Below are 26,914 nucleotides of genomic sequence, written 5' to 3'. Positions count from 1 at the left end.
AGCAGGCTCTCTAGGCCCAAAAGGGTGGGAACAATGCCCTCCACTCTTCTCCTGCTCCTCCAGTCCTGGAGGCCCCCTCCTGCCTGCCTCTCCTGCTCTCCCCTGGCCTCCATCCTACACCCCCAGGACCTATGCGGCAGGGGGTGGTGCCTTGGAGGGTGGGGGACCCGACCTGGGAGCTCAGTTGGATTCCTGGGGTCGAGTGGGTGGGGCAAACATCTTCCACTCCTCTCCCACTCCGCTGGTCCCAGAGGAGGGCCTTTCTTATCTACTTCAGTGTTGTTGTTGTTGTTTTTAATTAATTTATTTTCTTTTATTTATTTTGTTTTTGGCTGCGTTGGGTCTTTGTTGTTGCACATGGGCTTTCTCTAGTTGTGGCGAGCGGGGGCTACTCTTCATTGCGGTGTGCAGGCTTCTCATAGCAGTGGCTTCTCTTGTTGCAGAGCACGGGCTGTAGGCGCATGGGCTTCTGGAATTGTGGCATGCAGGCTCAGTAGTTGTGGCCTGTGGGCTCTAGAGTGCAGGCTCAGTGTTCAATATTTTCTTTGAGAACAAGGCTTGAAGCTGAATGGAAGAGACAAACCTAGGCTGATAATCTGGCCAATCCCTACACACGTCCCAGATTTTAAATTGTCTGTGTTCTTGCTTTTTCTCTGCCTGCTATATTTCTTCCCCCAGATATTAGAATGGCTCTCTCCCTCTTTCCTTCAGGTCTTTGATCAAATAGCATCTTATTGAGAAGCCTTCCCAGGCCACACTGTTAAAGTGTCAGATAAGCAGTGTTAGAAATGGAAATTATTTGCTTTACCAAATCTGATTATTTCATGAAAGAGATGACTCATTCTCTATGTTGTGGGATTAAGAATAATCCCATTTGAGATGATAAATACTAGAAAGTTTTAGTAACCCAAGAAGCCCTGAGAAACAAACTGCTATTTCATGACTTATGCCATCTAGATGTGATGAATAACTCAGGGCCTCAGTGGGTTCACTGGTGAATAGCAGTAATAGAGCAACTTGCTTGGCTCACAGGTGAACCTCAGCAAAAGAAACTTAAACATCTGGATTTTCCACAAGTTCTTCGTGCAAAATGAGGGCTGATACTAAATAGGAACACCAAGGTTCAAGAAAAGCTAAGCTTTCCTAATGCTGATTTTCATAGGGAATAAGAGAATTTATAAAAAGTGAAAAGCTACTTATAAGGTCCTTCAAATTGCCAACTATCAGATGGTTCTATTTCAATGCATTTAAGTTACAAAAGGTGAAAATTAAGAGCACTGATTATTTCGATATGTTTTAAGACCTAGAGCTATTGTAACTCCTGAGTAGGAAAAGACCCTTTGTTGTTGTTGTTTTTTAATTGAAGTATAGTTGATTTACTATGTGTTAGTTTCAGGTGTACAGCAAATTGATTCAGTTGTACATATGTAGAGAGATATAGGTATAGATACAGGTATATCTGTGATATATGTATACATATGTACATATATCTGTTCCTTTCAGATTCTTTTCCATTATAATTTATTATAAGATATTGAATATAGTTCCCTGTGCTATACAAAGGGTCCTTGTTGTTTGTCTGTTTTATGTATAGTAGTGTGTATATGTTAATCCCAAACTCCTAATTTATCCCTCCCCCTCTTTCCCCTTTGGTAACCATAAGTTTATTTCTATGTCTGTGAATCTATTTCTGTTTTATAAATAAGTTCATTTGTATCATTTTTTTTAGATAAGGGTCCCATATACTTAATGGTGCTATTTACCTCAAGAATATCTGGCAGCAGGAAGTTTTCCAGGTCGTTGAAATAATCTTGGAGTCACAGGATCTATTTCACTCCTCTCTCCACCATCTCTAGAAAGAATTAGCCTGGTTAGGCAAAAATAACTAAATACTGACATTTCCTAAGTACTTCCTATTCATAATGCATTTTCTAAGCACTTTAGCTTTAAACAAACTATCTCATTGAACTGTCTTTACCAAGTAGGGATGGTTATTAACCACCTTTTATGGATGGGGAAACAGAAGGCCAGACGGGTTACCTACTTCATAACTCTGGTTGTCGACAGAAGTTGCCCTGGCAAAACTGGAGAAATCAATGTTGAAAAGACTGTGAAAAATCCCTGGCAATGGCACGACGAACCATGGCTAAGAGGAAACCCTGTTTTTCAAGGCGGGGGCACAGTAGGAGATGGTGATTCTAATGTCATTGACACCTCCTCCCCCGCAAAACTGAGATCGGCAGAGCACACTGGCATCCTGTTGGTCCCAGTGTTTTCTGAAAGTTGTTTGCATCCTGGGACTCCTGGGTAGCGCCAAGGGGTGGATTTTCTCATCTTACCCTCCTCAGCCCTGGATATACCTGTTCATCATCCACGCTACATCATAAGAAGAACCTTGAGCACTGTCTGATCCACTTTAACTAAGAGTGCAGAGCAGTTCCAAGACAACTTTGAGAGAAAACACCAAACAATTATAAAGAAAATCCAAAGGGCACTCTCTCTGATAGTACCTGAACCATGTAATCCTGGGAGGGGAATGCTTCTTCAGGAAGCTCTCAGATATTTGTTTCTCTGGGATAATTATGTGCGTGTGTGTGTGTGTGTGTGTGTGTGTGTGTGTGTGTGTGTGTATTTTGAAGGCAGATAGAGTATCCTGAAAACATCTCCAGCAATATGCTCTGTATATCCCATTATAGCAGCTGTCACTTGACATGAAACCAGATGCAGTTCAAGGTCTGACATTCCCCTGACTTCTGTTTATATAGTGTGGAGAAACTTCTGTTCCCTTGCCCTATAAGGTGCGTACCACAAGAGATCTGGGGAAAAGGTCACCCAGATAGTAAATAATTCTGCTGAGTTTTGAAGTGAAAATGCTCTAGGAACCTTTATCCTGTCCTTGCCATTTAACTAGTGCGCTTCAGTCATTCTTGGTATTAACGAATGGTGTGGATCAGAGCTTGTACCCATCCTTCTGTTACTCAGAGGCTCAATCTGAAATCAAAATCGTATTTTATCTTTGTTTTGATCCTCTTCCTATGTTCAGGGGAAAGAATTGTGACCATTTCAAAGAAAAAAAAAAAAGGAATGAAATACACCCCAAGGAAAACCTAGTTAAAGAGCTAAAGAATGACGTATTGATGGGAGAAAATTCCACTGTGATTTTTATTTAAAAAAAAAAATAGTCTGGCCTTTGAAAAACATACTATCTTTCATGGGTAGAGAAATATCCAAATTCTGCCCAACCTATTTTACAATAAGACCTTGAAAAGCTATGCGATGAGCTGGAATGAGAGTTTAAATTTTTGATGCCGTTCTCTGCCTGGGAAAGTGATAATGCAGCTCAAATAAGAGAGAGAGTATTTTCTGCTACAGCGCAACAATCAACATAACGTCTGGGCGTATTAATAATTTCACTCCTAAACTTCTCGACAGGGAGAGCATGGGTCTTAACAGCATTGTCAGGATCCTTGGGGCAATTGAAAAACCCAGAATCATTACTTTCTAGTGATAGGCATTCCTCTCCCAGAGGATGCCAAAACACCTAGGGTAATGTAGATTTATTGAAATGCTCAGACAGGCCCTGCTCAGATGTAACTTCGCAATAGAATCTTCTCTTTAGGAGGATTTCTCTCAAATATTTCAAGTGGTCTTTTTTTTTTCTTTTTGTATTTGTCACTTGGAAAGTAGCTAATGGAGTTGACATTGATCTCAAGTGAGACTTTCCTGATGATTTAAGAAAGCAAGGAGTGAGTATAGGGCTATGGTAAAATGATGGGGCGTCTATGATGAAAATCCCTTTGTGATCCATCAGAGGTGAGAACTTGCCCTATTTGGGCAGTACAGTCCCAAACCAACAAGCACTGTTAAGCTTGTCATTCAAGGGTAGCTGCTGGTTTGGCACCCGATTCAAGACTTCTGGCTCTCTTCCTTCCTCCCCTCGAGAGTCCCTGCCTGTGCGTGGCTAGGTTTTGGCTGACCAGAAATGGCTCTCTGCTGTGATTACAGCCATGCCTGAAGCACTGGAACGAATTTCAGGATCCCCCTCAGACCCTCAAGTGTACAGTTGGCTCTCAAATGGCCATCGCCTAACAATCTCCACCTGAAAAATATCAACAGCAGCGGGGCCCCAGCCAAAAAGCTCCTGTGAAGGACTGGCTTCAGGTTGCCCGGGAAAGATTTTTTTTAAATGGTATGAAGTGGCCCCCATCTGAGATCTAACTTTGATTGGTCCCAACGGGACTCTGCAACAGACAAACATCGTGGTTATAAAAAAAAAAAACAGAGGGAATCACCATTTATATGAAATGTCCAGGGTTTCCCTGGTGACGCAGTGGTTAAGAATCTGCCTGCCAATGCAGGGGACAAGGGTTCAAGCCCTGGTCCAGAAGATCCCACACGCCGCGAAGCAGCATAAGCCCGTGGGCCACAACTACTGAGCCTGTGCTCTAGAGCCACGAGCCACAACTACTGAGCCTGCGTGCCTAGAGCTGATGCTCCGCAACAAGAGAAGCCACCGCATGAGAAGCCCTCGCACCGCAATGAAGAGTAGCCCCCGCTCACCGCAACTAGAGAAAGCCCGCGCGCAGCAACAAAGACCCAATGCAGCCAAAAATAAACAAATAAATTAATTAAAATGAGATGTCCAGAATAGGCAAATTCATGGGAACAGAGAGTAGATTAACAGGAGGTATTGGAAAGCACCTGCTAATGGGTATGGGGTTTCCTTGCCGGAGGGAGAGGGGTGGTGACAGAAATGTCCTAAAATTAGACAGCAGTGATGTTTGCACATCTCGGTGAATATACTTCTAAAATACTAAAATGTACACTCCAAGGAGCTGAATTTTATTATAGCTCAGTAAGATTGTTATTAATAAAAATAAAAAGGAATTCAGGCAGAGCCAGGAAAAAACAAACAAATTAAAACAGGGGATGGAAGTCACCTTCCTCCCGTGTCTGGCTCTCTCCCTGTTAATGGACCCTCTGAGGGCAGTAAGCATTAGGGGAATTAACTACATGCTCAAAGAACAGAGGCAAAAATCTACTCTGATCCCTCTCTGCTGAGGCTCACCACCCTCCAGGGACATGAGTTGTCAATTCATTTGTTCATTCACTCTGCGCTCCTTCTGTGCCAGGTGCTGTAGCCTTGTGCCGGGGATATAAAAATAAGAGAGACATGCTCTTTGCATTGGAGGAGCTCACAGTCTAGCTGGGAACACAGGAGAGTCCAAAAATAATACAAAACCTTGTGCCAAGGGTGATGAAAGAGATGTACCCTGTGTGCGCTGGAAAGGGGCCCAAATGTATACAGTTAAATACAAAATGTACGAAGGGAAGCATATCATTTAACCTCCTTGCCCCTCCATTTCCTCATCTTTAAAGTGGACAACAATATCTATTCTGAAGGTTATTGTAAGTTTTTTTTCATTTTGATTTTATTGGAGTATAGTTGATTTTACAATGTTGTGTTAGTTTCAGGTGTACAGCAAAGTGATTCAGTTACACATATACATATATTCATTCTTTTCCAGATTCTTTTCTCATATATGTTTTTACAGAATACTGAGTAGAGTATTATAAGTTTGAAATAAGGTACAATATATAGAGTGCTTATTACACAGCTGGGGCTTATTCAATGTGAGCGATTGTTCTTAGATGAGCTAATATGTCCCCTCTACACTGTAGTTGTTTATGAATGTAGGTAGAGGTGACAAAACTTTGGTTTCTAAGCCTGCAAGTGATTCCTCCTTATGACTGCAATCCCCATGCTTCTGTCATGGGATGTGTCATTATGAAGGCACCCGGAATGTTTTTTCTCTGAGGTCATACCTTTTATGTAAGCAAGAGAACTACAGATCATTCCTTATGAGTAAGTACCATCCTTTCCTTCTCCGGTGCTCTGGTCAGGCTGACTGGGGTCTCTCCATGAAGGATGGCCCCTGGTCCAGGACTGTGCAACTCAGGCCAAGAGGCACCGGCCAGAGCCTATCTGAGGCCCCCTGGGAAATGAGAAAGAGGCCGTAACTTGGCTGGCTCCTTCATCCTGCTTTCTTTTTTCTCCTCTATTCTGAAATGCGGAGAAATGTGCAGCCTGACAATAGCAGCCAATTGCAAGAAATACTGCAGACCAGCCAACCATCCTGCAAAGCCAGCAATACCATAGGAGGGTCAATAATAAAAAATAAGAGTCCGCTCTTTAGGAAACAAATCATTCAGTAGATATTAAAGACAGGGAGGGAGGGAGCAAGCTGAATGTCCACAGCATCCAGTACTTTGAGACGAATAAGTAAGCCTCTCTCCAAATGTAGGAGGAAGCTGGATCTGGACCCCCCTCCCCGCAACCCCGGGCTATTGGCAAAGTGCCTGCAGTCGGAGCTGGCAGGATGAGATGGGAGCAGTGTGCCCTTGTTTCTGCCTCCAGCAGACCTAATTGGGAGCCAGGGATGCAGCGTGGAGGAGGAAGCTTGAGGAGGGCCTTTTGGGAAAGCACAGAAAAGAGACTGTGCTGCACTTTGGCTCTTCTGGCCTATTTCTCCTGATTCAAGCAGCACTGTGAGGGGCAGAGCTTTGAGGTGGGCGGTTCCCTCCACTTTCTCACAAGATTTGCTTCTACAATGTAAGCACATGTGCAAAGAAATACGTCAAGCCAGTTTTCCTCTGTATCTGAGGGGGCGTGCGTAAACTGGGGCAGGGTCCTCATTCCCTCCCTGTGTGCATGCTCTCTGGGGCCTCGTGCTCCTCTGCATGCGGCAGAGTGGGGAAGAGACCCTGGGGTCAAATATCAGCTCTACCGTTTACTGAGCTGTGTGACCACTGACGAATTACTTAACCTCTCTGAGCCTCACGGGCAGGATCTGTATAAATGGGGATGAGAAGAGAACCTATCCCATAGGAGTGAGTGGGAATACCCTGAAATAATTTAAGTACAGCACTTACCACAGGATCAGACACACAGGGAGAGTTAATTCATAGCACCTATTGTCAGTATTATTGGTTTGTTGTCATTATTTGTTTATGGAAATGGGACAGCTCTGAATCCCAAGTTCCACTTCGGCAGGCTCTTAGAGAGATGCTCTTAAGACCCCTGTATTAATGCCTGTGCCATGTCACTTAGTCACTATGCCCTTCTGTAGACAGAATTTGAAGGTAGAGAGGTCTGAGGTTAGTGACTTCGCCTCCATATGCTGATGTGATACCTCACCATGAAAGCTGCCACCTCAAAGAGCTAGGAAAACTGGAGCGACCCAGGACGTACTCATTACTTTCACCAGAACCATGGTTGCTATTGTTGTTATTACTATTACTGGTATTATTAACTATAACACAAAATAATATGTGTTGGTAGCTTACTGTATGCTAAGAATTGCGCTAGGCTCCCTATACATATTCTCATTTGATTCTCCTAACAACCATATGAAAGAAGTAAAATCTCTATACCCATTTTACAGATGAAGAAACAGACTCAGAAAACAATACGTAACTTTCCAGCGGTCACACAGCTAGTAAGTGGCCAAGCAGGGGTTCAAAGCCACCCAGCAGCCTGGCCATCCGCAATAGCCTCCACTCTCCGTAGTTCTAACCAGAGGCTGTTACGCTTGAAAATTCTCACCTCCGACTCCCTCTAGCTCCCATTCAAGGTCAGATTTGAACAGGGTGTCCTGGTGCCAGTTTTCATCACCCAGAGACTCCAGAAGCTCTGTCAACACCATCCCCACTTCTTGCATCTTCAGGTTGCCCTCAAGATGGAACTTGCTCCAAAGGTGAAGTTCTTAAGGCAGACAGTTTGTGGTTAATTCATTATCTTGGGGTCCGAAGGGTTGACATTTTTTTAAAGGCCAACAACTGGCATGCCATCTCCAAGAATGCGTGAATTATTAGCAGCTAGGCAGGGCTCTACTTTTATTTTTTCTTTCACACATTTTATCATCATTTTTAATTGCCAGGAATAATTGGTGTGGGCAAAACACCACCAATCTGAGTTCATCCCTGCCTTCCCACTCTCATCAACACCCCGCTTGGCAAGGGTAGACCCAGCCTAAATGCCTCCCCCAGCTGTTTATTTAGGAAAAATGCAACAACAGTAGCCAATTATTGTGAATTTACTTCCTTAGCTGCAAAGAAAATTCTTTCTTTATACATTATTTAAAATGTGGGTGTTGCTGGTTTCCACACGCTATTTGAGCACCACTCATCTCGTCAACACAAGAGTTGATACTCCAGTATGTATACACAATGGAATACTACTCAGCCATGAAAAGGAATGAAATAATGCCATTTGCAGCAACATGGATAGACCTAGAGATGATCATACTAGGTGAAGTAAACCAGACAAAGACAAATACCATATGATATAGCTTATATGTGGAATCAAAAAAAAGAAAAAGAAACAAATGAACTTATTTCCAAAACAGAAAGAGACTCACAGACATAGAAAACAAACTAATGGTTACCAAAGGGGAAAGGGGGATGGGGGGAGGGATAAATTAGGAGGCTGGGATTAACATGTATAAAATAGATAACCAACGAGGACCTACTGTTTAGCACAGGAAACTATACTCAGTATTACATAATAACCTATATGGGAAAAGAATCTGAAAAAGAATATATGTACATACATATATAGTATATGTATAACTGAATTGCTGTGCTGTACACTGAAACTTACACGATATCGTAAGTCAACTATACTTAAAAAATTTTAAAAACAGAGTTGATTTTTTAGTGGCCACACAACTTTGTTGGAATTGACGTTGTGAATTGATAAAGAAGCACTGCTTTATTTTTTAAAACTCTACTGTCAACCAATTGGCATTTAGGAAGGACAGAATATGTGAACGGCATCTCTGTCAGGATCAAAATTGCTGGCAACTGTCCCACAGCAAACCTAATGCTCAGAAGCATAGACCATTCCAGCAAATGAGTCCAAACAAGCAAACAGGACAAGTTAAGCATTCATTCAAGCACTTAATTTTTAAATCTACAGGAAGCACCTTCTCCACAAATTAACTTATCTTTGCTACGAGTCCTACCTGTCCCACCCTAGCTTTTAACAAAGAACCAATATATAGCTCCTTCTTCCTAGGACTAAAAGCCCCACAGTACCTGAAAACAAATTCCATGTTCTGGACCCGAGATAGATCAGGTGTAGAATAATAGGTTAACACAGCAATTTTAATGCCTGTTGCCTTTTGCCTGCTAAAAGCCTACTTATTAGGTTGATACCATGTAAGTGTTTATGTTACATAGTTATTTGTGGCTCAATTACATTATTATGTGATTTCATATTTATGTAATAGAAGGGCCATTTGATGCACATGAATTAAGCCCAATAAAAGTATGGAACTCAGAGCGGATGCGAAGTTTCCTTCATCAAGCCGAGGTTATTCATTTTTGTTTCACCACAGACTGAAGACAACCCTGCCTTGGAGAATGGCTTTTCATGTCATTTAGCGTCTTAGAAAGCAGTAAGGCATGTTGCTTACCATTGTCTGCATTTTTTGAAATAGAAAACCGTCACATCCTGCAAACGCATTGGATATATAACACATATATATATATATATGTTGGATATATAACGCATTGGAGTATAACACATATATATATATATTGGATATATATATATATGATGTATAACGCATTGGAGTATAACAAAAACATACACAAAAAAGTGCTTGAGATCATTAGCTGTAGCAGAGATGTTGTTATATTAGCGGTACGTGACCCACACAGAATGCTGAGGAACCCCCAAGTCAAGCCAGCAGTCAGAAACATAAATGCATACATCCGACCAGATGAAGATGGCAGGGATCATTCGGGCTGATGACAAAAACAAACTAAACAAACAAAACCACCCAGTGGCATTTAGCTCTATCCAATTGTTGCCTTGAGAGAATACAGACTTCAATTGGTTTTTGTTTTCAAGAGAAGTCAGAAGTCTGGAACAGGATATACAATCTTGACCTTGAATTTTTGGTAATATTCAGCTTGGGCGCCGCTGGTTTGTGACTCCTGGCCTAGAGAGATGAGCTCTGGGTGTACTCCATCTCCTCAAATCTGGGATCCTTGAGAGCCGCAGTTACGTCTTTATCCATCCGTTGATTCGTAGGAGAACCAAGCAGTGTTCCCTGCACACGGTTTGGGGGAACTTGCCAGCCATCGGGTAGCATGTTTAGCATTTTACATTCATCTTCCCCTCGAACTTCCTTACAGGTAGTTACTGCTGTCTTCATCATTTGGCAGGTGAGGACACGGACAATTAAATGAAGTCTCAGGCCCAGGGTCACACAACTCAAAAGGGGTCAGACCCGATCCTTGAACTCATTTCTTCCGATTTTATCTCCTAACCACCGGCTCAATGCTCCCGCACCGCTCTGCTTCTCCCCCAGTGGTAGCCTTTACCCCTCTGTGTTGTCATTGTCTTTTCCTTCTATCTCCTGTACCTAGTTGAAAAGTTTGTGTTTTGGATAGAGAGATAAATGAGCAAATATGATCAACGTCACAGTGGAAATGAGCAGCCGTGTAAGGAGAACATCTTTCGATATTGAGGACGGGGGATAGTTTTTGTTATAATTGCTATCAGTAATTTGATGTAAGTGCACTGAAAGAGCTTGTTGCTTTATAGGAGGACCCGGGTGAGTGGAGAGTTAAGTATTTGCTCATCTTCCTCTGCACTTCTTTCTCCATCTCCCCCCGACCCCATGAAACCCTAGGCCTTCTCTTTAGGAGAAATGGAAAGAGAGTTTGCCGTTTCTTTCAGTTAACTGGAAAACTCAGCCTCTGTTTTGTTTGGAACGTACCACACCACACCCGGGTCGGCGTTTCCATTCCCCCATCAGCACCACCCCTGGCTGTGTCCGCAGAAAGACAACCACAGGAATTCCACCCACACTGAACACAGAGGGACAGGGAAGGGCCACCCAGGCTGGAGCAGACAGAGAAATCTCAGGGTGAACAGACAGGAAGCAGGAGGGTCCCGATATCTCATTTAGTGAATTAAATCCCTCACACGGCCTCTTTGTACTTTGGGAGAGTGTGTGGTCTGGAGGGCTGGAGGGCGGGGGCCGGGGGAGCTGAGGGAGATGGTAGGTTAGGGCTTGGGGCTGGGAAGGGTGGGTTCTCGCTTTAACACTGATTCATCTCGCCTTCCCGAGGCAAGTCTCATAATTACCTAACTAATGGAGAATAATGATACCACTTTGATGGGAGTTGAGAGGGGGAGAAGGAAAGGCATGAGAATTCATTAACCTTGTGTGAGGGGCTTGGATAGCATCTCTGAAGGATCATTATTACATCATTTCACCCCCTTTTCTCACCTCTTTCCACTAATACAAGACAGACAAACGTAAATAACTATATAATAATAGATTACAAGACAGACAACAATGCCAGAAAATATAGTAGCCTGCTACAGCAATGGAACTCCCTCAAAGATATATTTAAAATGCCACTGGTGCAGAATGGAAAATACGAATTACAGGTTCATTTGGAGGACGCGATTTAAAATCTATACAACTTGTACAGTGGCATTTCCCATTAGGTTTTAGTTGTAGTTGTCTTTTTCTGCACACCAAAAAAAAAAATCCCCCCAAGTAATTGCAGCCCAGAGATGCAAACTTCAGGGAACCACTTTCCTCTGTATTTTTCTTTCCTGTTTTCGATGGTCATGATGCTCTCCAAACCTAGGATCTTCTTGGCATGTTGTCTTTCTTTCGGAACGTTTCTGCAAGCTTCCCAGGAGCCACGGAATGTAGATTTACACCTTTTGGAGATGTAGCCCGGTCACCTAAGGAGACAAGTAGTTGAAATGTGTGTCAAATTGCTTGTTTAAATGACTTGAGCCAACTTCTGAAAGCCAGGACAGCAGGGGCTGAGGATATTGAAAGTTGGCAGGGGCCAAAATGACAAGGCTCGGCAGTCACCTGGCGGGCTGCCAACCCCGACTGGAGGCTTCGCAAAATAAACTTCCTCAAAGGACACGAATTAAAAGTCATGTTTCAGTAGCCATTGAAACCAAATTATAGGCTTACGTTGCATAGTGAACGACCTTCATTTTCATTATGCTTCAAATATTTCACTTCATAGGTGGAGAGTGGGTTGCTAGGAAAACGGTGTGTGGAATTGTCATCCGTGGTCATACTTACAGGGGAATTACAGGGGAATACAGGGGTATAGTTGTCCTTTGTGCGTTTTTCCTGCAAGGACAGAGGATTGCAAGTTTAGAAACCAGGATGCAATTTGGAGTAAGGGTCGTGGTTTGAAAACATCAACCCTGACCTTCTCCAGAGACTGGGTCCTCAGGGTTCATCTCTCAGAGGACAGATGTTATGAAGCCCCTGATCTGAGCGGGCTCACAGGTGTGTTTTGTTGATTCTCATTTAAAAAAAAAGTATACATATACATGTGAATATGTGTGTATATATAAACATATATATAAATACACAAAGACACACACATATTTTTTAATTGTCAACATTTTTTAAAATACAGAAAAGTCTTTTGAAAAAGTCCAGATCTTCAGCTCTCCTAGAAAAACTGGAAGATCATCTGCTTTGAGCTCTAACCCCTACATGGCCACGTGAGCCTGGATCTGAGTGAGGGCTGCTCCCTGCCCTCTCCAGTTCACCCCAGTCCACCTCACTTTCCTGCCTGGCCCCTGATAGGTGTTTACATTTACTACTCCCTGACTTAGAGTGTGTCATCTATCTTTTTTTTTTTTTTTTTTTTTTGCGGTACGCGGGCCTCTCACTGTCGTGGCCTCTCCCGTTGCGGAGCACAGGCTCCGGACGCGCAGGCTCAGCGGCCATGGCTCACGGGCCCAGCCGCTCCACGGCACGTGGGATCTTCCCGGACCGGGGCATGAACCCGTGTCCCCTGCATCGGCAGGCGGACTCTCAACCACTGCACCACCAGGGAAGCCCGTGCCATCTTTCTTATACCTTCAGAAAGATGCCATGTTTTTAAAGAATGTATGGAGTGTACTGGTTTACCAGGAAATGGGCTAGGGACTTGTTACAACAATGCTCAGCCTTGAATATCATGTTACTTTCATTGCAGAATTAATATGTTTCAAATAATTCCACTGGTCAGCCCTCACCAGCCTGGTTTTGCTAACCTAGTTTCTCATTCTTAATTTGATGCCGAGGGATAAAGGCAAATCAAAGTATACTATTCGTTAGTAACTGACACTGGGATGCTGGACACAGTCGTATCTGCATCTGTAGTTCGTGACATTCGGCAATTGTCAATATCGAGGCTTTTGTTCCAGGCTCTCCTCCGCAGGCTTGCAGAGCGAACGCGGCCGCATTCTGAAGCCCCTAATGGCCGTTTCTCCTTCCTCTTTTCTCAGGCCCTCCGAACCACCACAGCCAGTCGACTCTGAGGCCCCCTCTGCCACCCCCGCACAACCACACGCTGTCCCATCACCACTCGTCAGCCAATTCCCTCAACAGGAACTCGCTGACCAATCGGCGGAGTCAGATTCACGCCCCGGCTCCTGCGCCCAACGACCTGGCCACCACGCCCGAGTCAGTTCAGCTTCAGGACAGCTGGGTGCTAAACAGCAACGTGCCCCTGGAGACCCGGTAAGTCCCCATCACGATCACACCTGGCTCCCTGCTGCATCACCCGCCCAGAGCAGTCGGGAGAAAATCCCGCCTACATTATGGGACAAGTTTACCAACTCTGTGCTGTTCCCTTGGTAATTTGACCCTGGACGGTAGGTTGATAGGTATTTCTTCGTTCACATGTGTCTCCTTTTAATGCTTGTTTACTTTCTTCCACAGCTCCTGTGTACCCAACTAATAGAATTAGCATAACATATTTTTACTCAAAGACTCATGGGAAACATGCTTCTAAGGGTATATTGACAGAAAGCTGCTGATAAATTATGCATTTAGCCTTTCTTGAAGTAATAAATGAAGACTCATTTGAAATTAAGTGTTTGGGGAGACCTTGAGCAACAATCCCTGATTCCAGACTGACAGAAGTATAATTTTAATTTATACTTCATCCAACATGCAGTCTCACTTTAATCCCTCCTGTATACACTAACAGCCTGATGCCTGAGGGGCAAACAATAGTGTAAAAAAACAAACAAGAAAAAAGCGGCAGCACTTATGTTGAGAGGGAAGGGTTTCAAAGTGATCTCCAGGTCTGGCTTTGTTTTGTTTTGCCTTTGCTTCTGTCCTTTTCTCACCTTTGCTTCTGGTCTTCCAAAATCACACCTGCCTTAGTGACCTGAAGGAAGGGGCATTGGTCACAGTGTGGCAAGCTGCAATGTAATTGACAGTGGGTCAGCCAGATACTGGAACGCCTTGCTGTTCCACCCCCAGGCACTTTCATGGTTTGTGTGCTTCAATTGGTACAGTTTCCTTGCCCGGAAGAACCATGGAGACTAAAGAGAGAAGGACTAATTCATATTGAACCTTCAAAAAGTTCCCACATAGTTTTTAAACTTTCATAACTTAGGTTTAAGGAAAGACTGAAATAATCTGTAATCTTTCTGGTAATGGCCCGTGAATTTTCTGCACACAGCTGGAAATAATTATGCAAGCCATAGCATTTGATGTTGTTTCTTATCTCTAATATGTTTTGTTTTATTAACAAGATCTTGAATAAGTTGTGTACCACTGTCACTGTAGTCACCCCAAGCTTTAATGCATTTTATTTTCTAACAACTCTAGGTGATTTGTAACCAGGCCTGCAGTCTTAATCTCTAAGGCTTGCAGTCAGTAAAGTCAATAGAAACTCTATGCATATATTATATATAATAGATAGATTTAAGCATTTGTACTGATATAATAACCCACTAATAAGTAGCTTTGCTGGAAAGGTTCCAGGCTGAAAGTTGACTGGTCCGCCAGGCTTAACTTAGGATATTTTCATAGCTGGTAGTGGTCTTTCAGGCTGGATAAGACTCTGTCTTTTTCGTCCTTATATTTATGAACTGCCGTAGAGTTTGTTGGGTACTAGTCAGACTATTTTCACATCAACAGACCACTGTTTGAAAACTAGTTTCTAGACATAAAGGCTATGCACAGTGGTTAGGATGAAGAAAGAGGAGGGAGAAAGGGAAGGAGAAATGTGGTAGATATTGGGGGAAAAGAAGGAGAAAAAGGAAAGAGGACCACCATCGCCATTAACAACCAGTTTTTATTGTGCAGTCTGTACATGCCGATGTTAGTGGTTTCAATGCACTACCTCATTCAAGCATGGAAGCAATCCAATGAGGTAGGAAGGAATCATTGTTATTAGCGTTTTAAAAATTCAGAATCTAGACTTGGGGGGCAGAGTAACTTGCAAGCGTTCTAGGGCTTCAGTGAGATGGTAAATTATGACCCGCATTGGATGGAACTCTCATGGTTGCTACACATAAAATAAGGTGGTCAGATTGTCTGATGCAGGAACAGCCACGAACCTACATTTATGGCCTTAATTGTCACGTCTTCAGGGAAAGATCCATCAGAGTGTCTACTCCTCGCAAAGAGCCTCCTGTTGGTGATGAGAACACATACACTGCATAAGCGTATCTCCCATCGCCCAGTTTCTGATGTGATCAGTTGGCAATAAAGTGTTCCCTTGAAAGGATCTGGAGGAGAGGACCAGCAAAGCCAAGCCTATCCCCTTCTTGTTCTCCTGAAGTTCTCCCAGAACATGCTTTCTGACCTGTAGAGTCCTTCTGCAGATCGTTAGGATACATGGCATTTCTCCTAGGATTGGAGCTTCTCAGTGATGCTTTTAGAGGAGGCAAGCTTGGGAAGTAAGTAAGATGGCCAAAACCTTGAAGCCTAGCAGAAGGAAAAAAACAAGGGAGAACATATCCAGATGTTCTTTGATCAGTACATTCAAGGGCCAAGAGTTCGAGAATATAAGGCCCTTGAGATGGGGCTATTACTAAGTCAGTCACAGATATTTGAAACTCCATCCATGGAACTGAATACATATAAGTTGGATGTGCAGCTTGTCTCATATATGAAAACTTTAGCAATAATTAATAGAATTGTTGAACTTTGTGTTTCTCTTTTAAATATGATTTATACAGTCTCTTATTAGCATTTACTTACTGAATCCCTGGAAAATACTAAGCGCTATGTTAGGTACTGGGGAGATTATGATTAAAACATGTATCCTGCCCTTAAAGCTCATACAACGTAAAAATGGAGATAGGCACATAAACAAAAAGATAGTGCAGTGTTTACAGGAATGGAAGTGCGTAAGTTACAGTAGTTGTACAGTTGAAATAGTTATTAAATTTCCCAGGATGGTCAGGAAAAGTTTCCCAGCTGAGGGGCTGTTTGAGCTGGGTTTCGAAGGATGAACAAGAGTTTACCTAGAAGGTAGAGCGGTGGGAATGGGAGGGTGGGAGGGAGGGAGACGCAAGAGGGAAGAGATATGAGGATATATGTATGTGTATAGCTGATTCACTTTGTTACACAGCAGAAACTAACACACCATTGTAAAGCAATTATACTCCAATAAAGATGTTAAAAAAAAAAAGTTTACCTAGCAGGTAAGTGGAAAAAAATCAAAGATTATAGCATCATTTGTTCTCATTCCTCAGTGGTTTTCCATATAGTCTTGGAAACTGTAGAACTGAACGGTTTCACTCACTCACGTGCTGAAATATTGTGAGTTTAATGGGGTGATTTTCTTACCCACAAGAGCAAATGTAGGAATGGAAGCTCTTACGTTAGGGGCATGATATCATACTAGGATTCCAACTCCTGTCTTTCATACCCAATAAGAATTGATTAACCACAGCAGGAAAAAACCATTGAGGGCAAGACATTCTGGAGGCTGATCATGATGTACTCATCAATTTTGAAAATGCAATGGAAATGTACAAACAGCTTCACCACCTCTACTTTCATTAATACAGACTTCTGGGCATGATGGAAGAATTTCCTAACTCTGGGAGGTGATGGGCAGCATTCTGCAACCCCCCGAGACTCCAGGCCAAATCCAAGCTGTTTCTTTAGACCAGTAAGGAACAAGCCCTTGCCCCTCTGCATTGCTTTTTGATGTTCCCGTCAGTCTTAATGAGGCATGTTAGATCTTCCCTGGACTGTGTGTTTTCCATCTTTGTTCTATGACAAGTAGAATCAAGGTGCTAATTAAGGAGGCATAGCCAGGAAATAGACTGTATGAATCTGGAATTTAACACAAAATGAAAAAGCTTATAAGGAGAGTTCGGTATCAACGTTAATAATGTAAATAACAGTGCATATAAATTTGTACCACCCAGGACAGTCAGCTGACGTGTAAACCATAACATGATCCAAGAAAAACCAAACCTAGGGCAGAGGAACTAATTGCAAACAGCCTGGACCCTCTTTTCTAACGTCTGCATAACAGAATCACTCTGCCCACCATCTTTCTCTCAGCTTACTGGCGGAAGATCTTAGAACAAGGTCCCTGTGTGATTCTGGGTCGATAGCACCTATCTCCTCCTTCCTCTCCTGAGAGGAGCAAGGTCAGGAATCTTCCTGGCCAGCTGCTTCTTTGGGAGTTTCTGAAGTCAGCATCTCTTTGTCTAAGACAGTAGAAAGTAGCTCAGCGACAGAACCTAACTTGCTTTCCCTTATGCATTTTGCTGAGGCAAGCTTCTTTCTTGGAATCCATCTCGGTAGCAGGTCACTAAAGAGAATCCGTAAGCGGGACAAAACTTCCTTCTGAGTTTGCTTTTGCCCTGAAATACCAGAAGGCCTCGTTTTAGCCATCCAGATCCTCGAGCTACAAACAAGTTTGCAACTTGCTCTTTGAAATGGTCATCCATTACTCATTCGAGAAACATCTATGAGACCCAGCCAGGTGCCCGGCACCGAGGATTCCGCAGTGAAGAAGAAAAGCAAAGTCCTTGCCCTTCTGGAGTTTCCTGACTGTAGACAGAATGTGAACAAAAGATTAGGCATATGCCCCTACAGTGACAGTAATAAGTGTCGTGTGAGGTATAGAGAAGCCAGACTCAGGAGAAATTTGCATTTAGGCTGAGCCCTAAGGATGAGTAGGTGTTAATTAGACTGAAAGAATGTTCTAGGTGGCGAAAACCACGACCCGCTGGGGGAAGAAACGCTAAGATGCCGGGAAGAGAAAGCAAACTACACAGACAGGCGGGAGCCGGACAGTGCAAGGTGTGGGGCTGCTTTAAAGATTTTGGACCCAGCGCCAAGAACAGTGAAAAGTCACTGAAGCATTTTAAACAGGAGGCCAAAATAATAACATAAATGGTCCCGTTTTGTTTTTAACTATGGTAGCTGCCATAGGTTCAGTAGGTGGGGAGTGGGGAGGGGGGCTTGAGGGCAAGTTATAGCAGGACTAAGGGTCCAATCTGGAGAATACTGTCACGGTTAAGATGAAAAGTGGTGGGGCTTCCAATAGGGTGCCCGTAGCTGCAGTATCAGAGCTGTCCTTCTTTCTCTTACCAATCTGGCCAGAAGGTGCACATTCAAAGATGTGGGGTATGTACTGAAGGTAGAATCAGCAGGTATTTGTGACCGATGGAATGTCAAGATGTAGGTTAGGCAGGTGTGAGCACAGTATCCAGTTTTTTGGCCTAAGTGGCTGAGTGAATAGGGATGTCATTTAGGAAACAAGTTCGGTTTTCCACTTCTTAAATCTCTGAGGCAACAAGAGTATTAAGAGTAGCTGTTATTGGCCAGACTTATTTTGATTCTAAAATAATAGATGTAACACAGAAGCACAACCATTTGCAAATGATAGCATAGTTCGTGTATCCAAAGCTCTCAGCAGTGGACTTTTCTCTTAAAAAAAAAAATCTCTCCAGAAATTTTGTTCAGTTTAATAGTTATTGTACATGATTGTGTAGTTCTGTGAATAACAACTTTATCAAATAGTTTTTGCTCCATGCTTAGTTTTACATGCATGATCCCACTGAACCCTTTAACCCTTCTGTTGAGTATATGTTACTATCCCTATTTTAAATAAACAGAAACTGAGGCTTGGGAAGGTGAAGTTACTTACACGTCTCCAAATAAGTAAGGGACCGAACTGGGGTGGAAACCTGGGTCTACCTGACTCCACGTGCAATGCTCTTAACCACCACATGATAATGCCTTGGAGACTAAAAGGACAAAACAAAACGATACTTATTGTCCAATTAGAATGTATCCAGTCCATGGAAATGGTGAAGTTAATGCAGTATAAGTGACACGAGGCAAGAAATGATCTGAGGGATGAATCCCAGTCCAGTACTGGACATTGAGTTAGTCACAGACAATATCATGAGCAGGCAGGATAAGAAAGGACCCTTGTCTCCAGCTCTGCGGGATCGGTGGCCACCCAGGATGGTCAGTCTGAAGTCCTGAGCCTCCACGGTGGTGGCAGCATGGGATCCACGTGAGCTGAGTTACAGACAGGAGGTTTAGTGCGCTGCATGTCGTAAAATGCGAGAGCAAATTGACACTGCAGACGTAAGAAGCAGTGCTACCTTTTTAGCTCTGTGATTTGCATAGGGTTTATCTTGCAGACAGTCTTTGCTACACTGGTAGCAGAAAGCCACGCAGCCGCGGGTATGGCGGCTGGCCATTTGGTCATAGTTTGAGTAGGGACACTCAGGAAGTTGTGATGAACACCCAGGAAGTGCTCTGGTAAAGAATGGAGCTTGTTGGGCTTGGTAAGTGGCACCTGAGGAGTCTAATTCGGGTAGCAGCATTTCAGAAAACATACTTTTTATCTTTAAGACCAAGTAATCTTAGCCTCATATGGATGCTTTATTGGGAGTGCATATTTGGGAATCAAGACTCAAGACCTTTAGTAAATAAGGTTGTCACGGGGAAGCAACGAGACTGTTGGAACATCTTCACCGTGCTGAACCTGAAGACTCTTCTCCACTTGTTCTCCAGATTGATTTTTCTACCTAAGGATTAATTTTCTGACAGAATCACTGACAAGTTTGATCTTGAGAATATGAAACCAACGTAACCTGTTTTGCTTTTCTTCCTTTTTTTTTTTTTTTTTTTTAACGTTTTTGCGTGAGGTTTAAACCTAGAATTCATTCCGGGTGAACCAGATGCATTCCAGCACTTTGCAAATCAATAGGCCGCTTGATTTCTCCATATTGCAGAACATTATGCTCCCTCTAAGTTCTCATCAGAGGCAACATGGAAATTAATGAGACCTTTAGGTTAGCGTTTCCAGCTCAGCCTTAGTTTATAGCTTTACCTCGCCTTTTTGACACCGTGATCCCGCCTGGCCACCAGCAGCATTGCACGTTGCAGTGAGCTTTAATTTTGTAGTTTTCTTAGTCTTCCTTGGAAACTGGCAGCTTATTAATCTCAATAACTGAACTGCACAGTAGGCAAGCTCTCCAATGAGAAATGAGGCTGTGTCTTTTTGTTTTTGGCAGATGGAGACAAGAGGTTGGTTGTTGGATAGAGCCAGGGGGGTGGGGGGATGAGTGGTAGAGGAAAAAGCCAGTAAGGAGGGGCACCCCGTACCCCAAATCACTTTCTGACAATTGGCAGGAAAATAAAGAGAACCTAGTCTAATCCACTCCTCTGCAATTGAGGACTCGCGGTGTTAACCACATTCAGACCTGTTAATAAGAAAATAAAGTGTTGTGGTTCGTGTGCAAATTACAAGGTGCATTAAGAAAGAAACAAGCATTGCATCTTACTTAAGACAACTCCAGTCTGCTCTTGGCATGGTTTGCTAACTTGGAAACATCCTTGAAGGTAGAGGTATACAAGGAGGGCTGTCCTTTTGAAATTTGTCTCCTGCTGGAAAGTTAAAGCCCTGTTAAGTTTATTAAAGCTTTGGGGACTTGAACTTCTTACTTGCGAGTTACCACAGGGAAGCCTCTGGGGAGAAGGAACTTTTTTTCAAAACCCGTCTCTCTGCAGCCTGGACCGTGGGGACCCAATTAGGGATTGAGGCCACCTTGTGGTCATGGCTTGGAAGCGCAAGACTCTGCCCTGAGTACGTGTAAATGTTGGACTCTTGGGTTAAGTTCAAGGTTGAAAAAAGCTAAATATTTTCATCTCTGTCTGTGCTCTTTCACCCATTCAGCTAATATCAACTGTCATTCCCCTGGGGTATTTCCTGAAGCCTTCCCAGAGGATATTTTATGTGGCTTAGGCGGGAGAGACTGGATGGAACCCAAGGCTTTTCTAATTCTGGCTCCCCAATGATTTTTTCTTTTCACAGAAGCCAGATAAGGCGTTCGTGGTTCTCCCAGGCAGGCGAAGTAGGCTCTGCACCTTTTCTGAAGCTTCCTTTGGTTTATTAGTCTTGGTCTCGCCTGCCCTTGTGAGTGGGGATCTTATGTCCCCAGAATTGCAATCTATCCCAGGCGTTCAGCCAGTTTGCTCAACTAGGGCTGCATCCTTTAGATGATAGGGGAGTTTAAGAAGCTTTAAGCAACTTTTTCTCAGATACCTTTTTTCCCCTCCAAAACCCACTGAACAATTCCGGGCTGTTCCCTAAGTCTTGAATGCAAATATCCATTTTCAGAAGTCATGACAATTTTTTAAATTAATTAATTAATTTATTTTTTTGGCTGCGTTGGGTCTTTGTTGCTGTGCGTGGGCCTTCTCTGGTTGCAGCGAGTGGGGGCTACTGTTCATTGCGGTGCGCGGGCTTCTCCTTGAGGTGGCTTCTCTTGTTGCGGAGCATGGGCTGTAGGGCGTGGGGTTCAGTAGTTGTGGCTCGCGGGCTCTAGAGCGCAGGCTCAGTAGTTGTGGCGCACGGGCTTAGTTGGTTCATGGCATGTGGGATCTTCCCGGACCAGGGCTCCAACCCGTATCCCCTGCATTGGCAGGCAGATTCTTAATCACTGTGCCACCAGGGAAGCCCATGACAATGTTAACCATGGAGAATCACCCTCAAAATCATGTGTTTTTAAATCCCTTACAGAATCGTTTCTTGCTCAGCGTAACTGTTTGAGGAATCTGCAAGTGCTTCCAATTTCTGTCATCGGTGTTTTAGCTGTGAGTGCTTGCCTTATATTTAAAAAGAGAATGAGTAACACTTCTTTTTTATTTGTGAGAGGGTTCTGAAATTCTCTTTCAGCTTGTTAAAGCTTCAGCTGGGTTGGAGCATCCCTAAGACACCTGCTCAACAATGAGTCCTCCTGTCAAGCTGTTACACACCAACGATATGACGATTAAAAGCTCATTTTTTTGTAATTATTTGAAGGACTGGATTAAAAATCCTGTTCTAGGAAGAAGGTGGGAAATGTCTTCTTCTTGTTGGGTATGTGCTTAGATAAGAATTTTAAATGGAGCTTCATCTTCATGACTTTTTAATCTCTTATCAACCCAGATCCTCTCCACTGCACTTTGGAACAGGTAATAAGAAGGCATTAGGTGATATTAGGCACATTTAAGCATTTGGTGGGACCCCAAATCCACCCCACCCCGGCCAATTTAGTCAAGTGAGAGAATAAACGTAAAAGCCCTCTGGGAACGGGACCCTGCTGTGTGAGGGTCTTGTATTCAGCTTAGGGCGCTCTTAGTATGTTAATGTCCTACAGCTGAGTGCTAAAGGCAGAGGACGGCAAAGATTATCTTCTCCAGCTTCTAAACCTCAGAATCCATGTGAGGAGAGATGGTGGTCATATTGAAAATCTTTCCACTTCCTGTGAAGGACTGAACGCTCTTTTGGGCTTTGTTTTTAGGCATTGTCATCTCTTCCGTGCCTGCCTTGTGCCAAGCCCTGTATTAGGCACTTTATATTGTCCGATTTGAAGCCCTGTGCGATGGATACAGTTGTCCCCTTCAGCATGTCAGGAGGACGAAACCTGGAGAGATGAAGGGTCTGGGACAGAATCAAGATTCAGGCAGAACTGGATTCAGGGACTTAAACTCAGGCATTAGGCGCTCGCTCTCGCTCTCGCTCTCTCTCAGCTTTGTTTTTCCGTTTTCCAACATTGTTCTTAAGCGGGTTTCCTTTTGTGAGATCTTTGTGGGAATTATAGGGTCTATCCTCATAGCTCAGAAAGGAATAGGAAAAGGATTTCTTCTTCTGGATATTTCAACGGAACTCCCTGGATATTTCAACGGAACTTCCTGGTTCTCAGGAACCCAGCTAGAATCCCGTGCCCACAGCAAACCCAATCCCGAGGCCTGGAGCATGGGCCATGTTGACTGTCTAGGCCTGGATCACATGCCCACATGGAACAGGAGACCAGGAAGAAGGGCGTGGCCATAACCAAACACCACAGTGTCAGGAGACCGTAAGATAGAGGTCTAGAAGGAAAAAAAAAAAAAACCCAGGCCAAGTTCAATACTAGTTTTGCCCTCGCCCAGCTGCCTTCTCTTATTGGCTAATTATAGTGATTCTCCTCTGAGCACACAGTCCTGCCCAGGGGTGGGGTTAGGGGAGGTTCAGAGCACCCGGTTACTTCACTTGCCTTGGGCACCGAAGGGGGTTTACAACTGATTCCAATATGAAGTAGAAAGAATAAGGTCCACTGAGTAATTCGCATCCCCTTCTGATTCATCACCCTCTCTGGTTCACTTCTCACACGGCCCACGACTTTACCTTTGAGTTCACTGTAGCCACTTAATGCATTTTAACTTTTATTTTATTGATGTCTCTTTTAAGCTATCCTCTTCTTTCCTGCGTAACTGCTTGGATTCCACATTTTCTAATTAAAACATGCTCATTTATTGTCTCACTAAACAGTGCTCTTTACGAGGGCTCATGATGAGAAAGTTAACTCGGAACAACTCAACGCGTTTCTCATCTCCTGAAAAAGGCTGGAGAAGCAGTTTTACCTTTATCAAGTTGAAGTCCTTGGTTTTGCTTTTTCAGAAGACAGTGAATGGGAAACATTTAATTCCATGCTCCAAGCTTCTATTCTCAGCAATATAAAAATGCATTTTATGCTTTTTTGTGGTGACCATCTTAGATAGGACATTTTGCAGGGGTCAGTCTGCTCTATAATGGACCTTATTATAGGTACCATCAGAATAGTTCCACATTTAATTAGACAAAAAGTTTTGTCCTAAAAGTCAACATGTCCTAATGTCAATAATTATGCCCATTGCTATTTACACTCCTGTGATTTAATCTGATATTACTAGCTGTAGAAAAGCTCAGTAGTAGGGGGAAAGGTAGCACACTTACATTTAACCCCCCTGCTAGAATTTCAGTATAATGGTGTGGGGGACACTGGGTTGGGTGTGAGAACCAGGAGGGAAGGACACATTCAGTTTGGGTCTGGGGGTACTTTGTTTTCTGAGTTCTCACCATCGTTGGCCTTGTCTGGAAATATGAAAGCTGTGTTAGGATGGGGACCTCCTCACATCCTGCCTATAACGTGCATCTTCAAGTTCACAATACCTTCAGTTTGGGGGAGAGGGGAGAAGTATAGCATTTTCTGCAGGGCTAAAATTGAAGGCCTATTTCAAGCATAGAAGAAGAGGGAGAGGTGAGGGGTGGCATAGGAAAGAAAGGGTCTGGTGATGAGGACACAGAAATAAGTATTTACCTGCCATCTTCTGGGAAGTCGGCCCCTTGATTCTGACCGCTGCATCAGAAAGCAGACCAGGAGAAGGAGTCAAGGTCAACATGATTTAGGTTGACCTGATCATTTAAGAGGAGGGGGAATCATTTGGCAGCACCAAGGCAGAATTTTGAGACCGGAACCCATGTTAGGATCACTCGTGCAGGCCAATGTCTATTCTGCAGATGAGGAGGGTGAGGCCAGATGACTCGTTGGTTTCTCACGCGGATTGTCTGGGTGGGACTGCAGGCAGGCTTCCTGCTGGAGCTTCCCTCAGATCGCCTCACTCTTCCCTGTATGATGAGTAGGCGACTTCGTTGCCTCTTCCTCCCACGCAGCATCTTTATCTCCATTTCCTTCTGCAAAGGAATGGTCAAGAATTTAAGACAAAGAATTAGAGCACATATTACAACAGCTCTGGTATTTCCAGGTGTTTTATTACAAAATGTATTCATTCTCTTGGTAAAAACATTGAACAATTAGAAAGGTGAAAAGTGCAAAGTATATTCATGCCCTGCCCCTCCATCCTATTTTCAAGGAAATCTCATTTGAAGGTTTATTATTTTAGGCTTCCAGAAATGTTTATGGTATCTGAGCATATTTTGTTCAAGTTTAATATAAAAGGGATCGTGTTATACCTACCATTTGACAATGGCCTTTTTTAACTTCGTGAGAAATTGTAGAAAGCATTTCAGGTAATATCATATATACGTACCTCATTCTTTTTTTTTTATTTTTTGGCTTAAACAACAGAAATTTATTTCCTTACAATTCTGAAGGCTAGAAGTCTGAGATCAATGTGTTGATACGTTAGGTTTCTTCCGAGATTCTCTCCCCTTTGCTTGTGGATGACTGTTTTCTCCACTGTCCTCAGGTGGTCTTCCCTGTGTTTCTTTGTCCTTATCTCCTCTTCTTACAAGGACACCCCAGCCTAATGTCCTCCTTTTCCCTTAATTACCTCTTTTTTTTTAATAGATCTTTATTGGAGTATAATTGCTTCACAATACCGTTTTAGTTTCTGTTGCACAGCAGAGCAAATCACCCGTATGCATACACATGTCCCCATATCCCCTCCCTCTTGAGCCTCCCTCCCACCCTCCCTATCCCACCCCTCTAGGTCATCACAAAGCACCGAGCTGATCTCCCTGTGCTATGCAGCTGCTTCCCACCAGCCAACTATTTTATATTCGGTAGTGTATATATGTTGATGCTACTCTCGCTTCGCCCCAGCTTCGCCCTCCCTTCCCATGTCATCAAGTCCATTCTCTATGTCTACCTCTTTATTCCTGCCCTGCAACTAGGTTCGTCAGTACCATTTTTTCCCTTAGATTCCACATATATGCATTAGTGTACAGTATTTGTTTTGCTTTTTCTGACTTACTTAACTCTGTATGACAGACTCTAGGTCCATCCACCTCACTACAAATAGCTCAATTTCCTTTCTTTTTATGGCTGAGCAATATTCCATTGTAATTTTGTGCCACATCTTCTTCATCCATTCATCTGTTGATGGACAGCTAGGTTGGTTCCATGTCCTAGCTATTGTAAATAGTGCTGCAGTGAACATTGTGGTACCTGTCTCTTTTTGAATTATGGTTTTCTCAGGGTATATACCCAGCAGTGGGATTGCTGGGTCACATGGTAGTTCTATTTTTAGTTTTTTAAGGAACCTCCATACTGTTTTCCATAGTGGTTGTATCGATTTACATTCCCATCAACAGTGCAAGAGGGTTCCCTTTTCTCCACACCCTCTCCAGCATTTGTTGTTTGTAGATTTTCTGATGATGCCCATTCTAACTGGTGTGAGGTGATACCTCACTATAGTTTTGATTTGCATTTCTCTAATAATTAGTGATGTTGAGCAGCTTTTCATGTGTCTCTTCGCCATCTGTATGTCTTCCTTGGTGAAATGTCTATTTAGATCTTCCACCCATTTTTTAACTGGATTGTTTGTTTTTTTGATCCTGAGCTCCATGAACTGTTTGTATATTTTGCAGATTAATCCTTTGTTGTTTCATTTGCAAATATTTTCTCCCATTCTGAGGGTTGTCTTTTTGCCTTATTTATGGTTTCCTTTGTCGTGCAAAAGCTTTTAAATTTAATTAAGTCCCATTTGTTTATTTTTGTTTTTATTTCTGTTACTCTAGGAGATTGGTCAAAAAAGATCCTGCTGTGGTTTATGTCAAAGAGTGTTTTTCCTATGTTTTCCTCTAAAAGTTTTATAGTGTCTGGTCTTACATTTAAGTCTTTAATCCATTTGGAGTTTATTTTTGTGTATGGTGTTAGGGAGTGTTCTAATTTCATTCTTTTACACACACCTGTCCACTTTTCCCAGAACCACTTACCGAAGAGGCTGTCTTTTCTCCATTGTATGTTCTTGCCTCCTTTGTCGTAAATTAGATGACCATATGTGCATGGGTTTATCTCTGGGCATTCTATCCTCTATCATTG

At 43.1% G+C, this 26,914-nt stretch overlaps 1 protein-coding gene across 1 annotated transcript in view; it reads left to right on the top strand.

Annotated features, from left to right (window-relative positions):
* LOC132423081 (teneurin-2) overlaps nucleotides 1-26,914 on the top strand; it is a 713,011-nt gene that overhangs the window by 371,252 nt on the left and 314,845 nt on the right. The window contains exon 3 of the mRNA XM_060008418.1: nucleotides 13,343-13,577. Coding sequence (XP_059864401.1) covers nucleotides 13,343-13,577 — 235 coding nt within the window. The remainder of the gene's footprint in view (nucleotides 1-13,342; nucleotides 13,578-26,914) is intronic.

Source organism: Delphinus delphis, chromosome 3 (genome assembly GCF_949987515.2).
Source record: "Delphinus delphis chromosome 3, mDelDel1.2, whole genome shotgun sequence".
In the NCBI taxonomy this organism is placed as follows: domain Eukaryota; kingdom Metazoa; phylum Chordata; class Mammalia; order Artiodactyla; family Delphinidae; genus Delphinus; species Delphinus delphis.
Note: the sequence above shows the minus strand (reverse complement) of the source record. Positions and strands in the feature narration are given on the sequence as shown.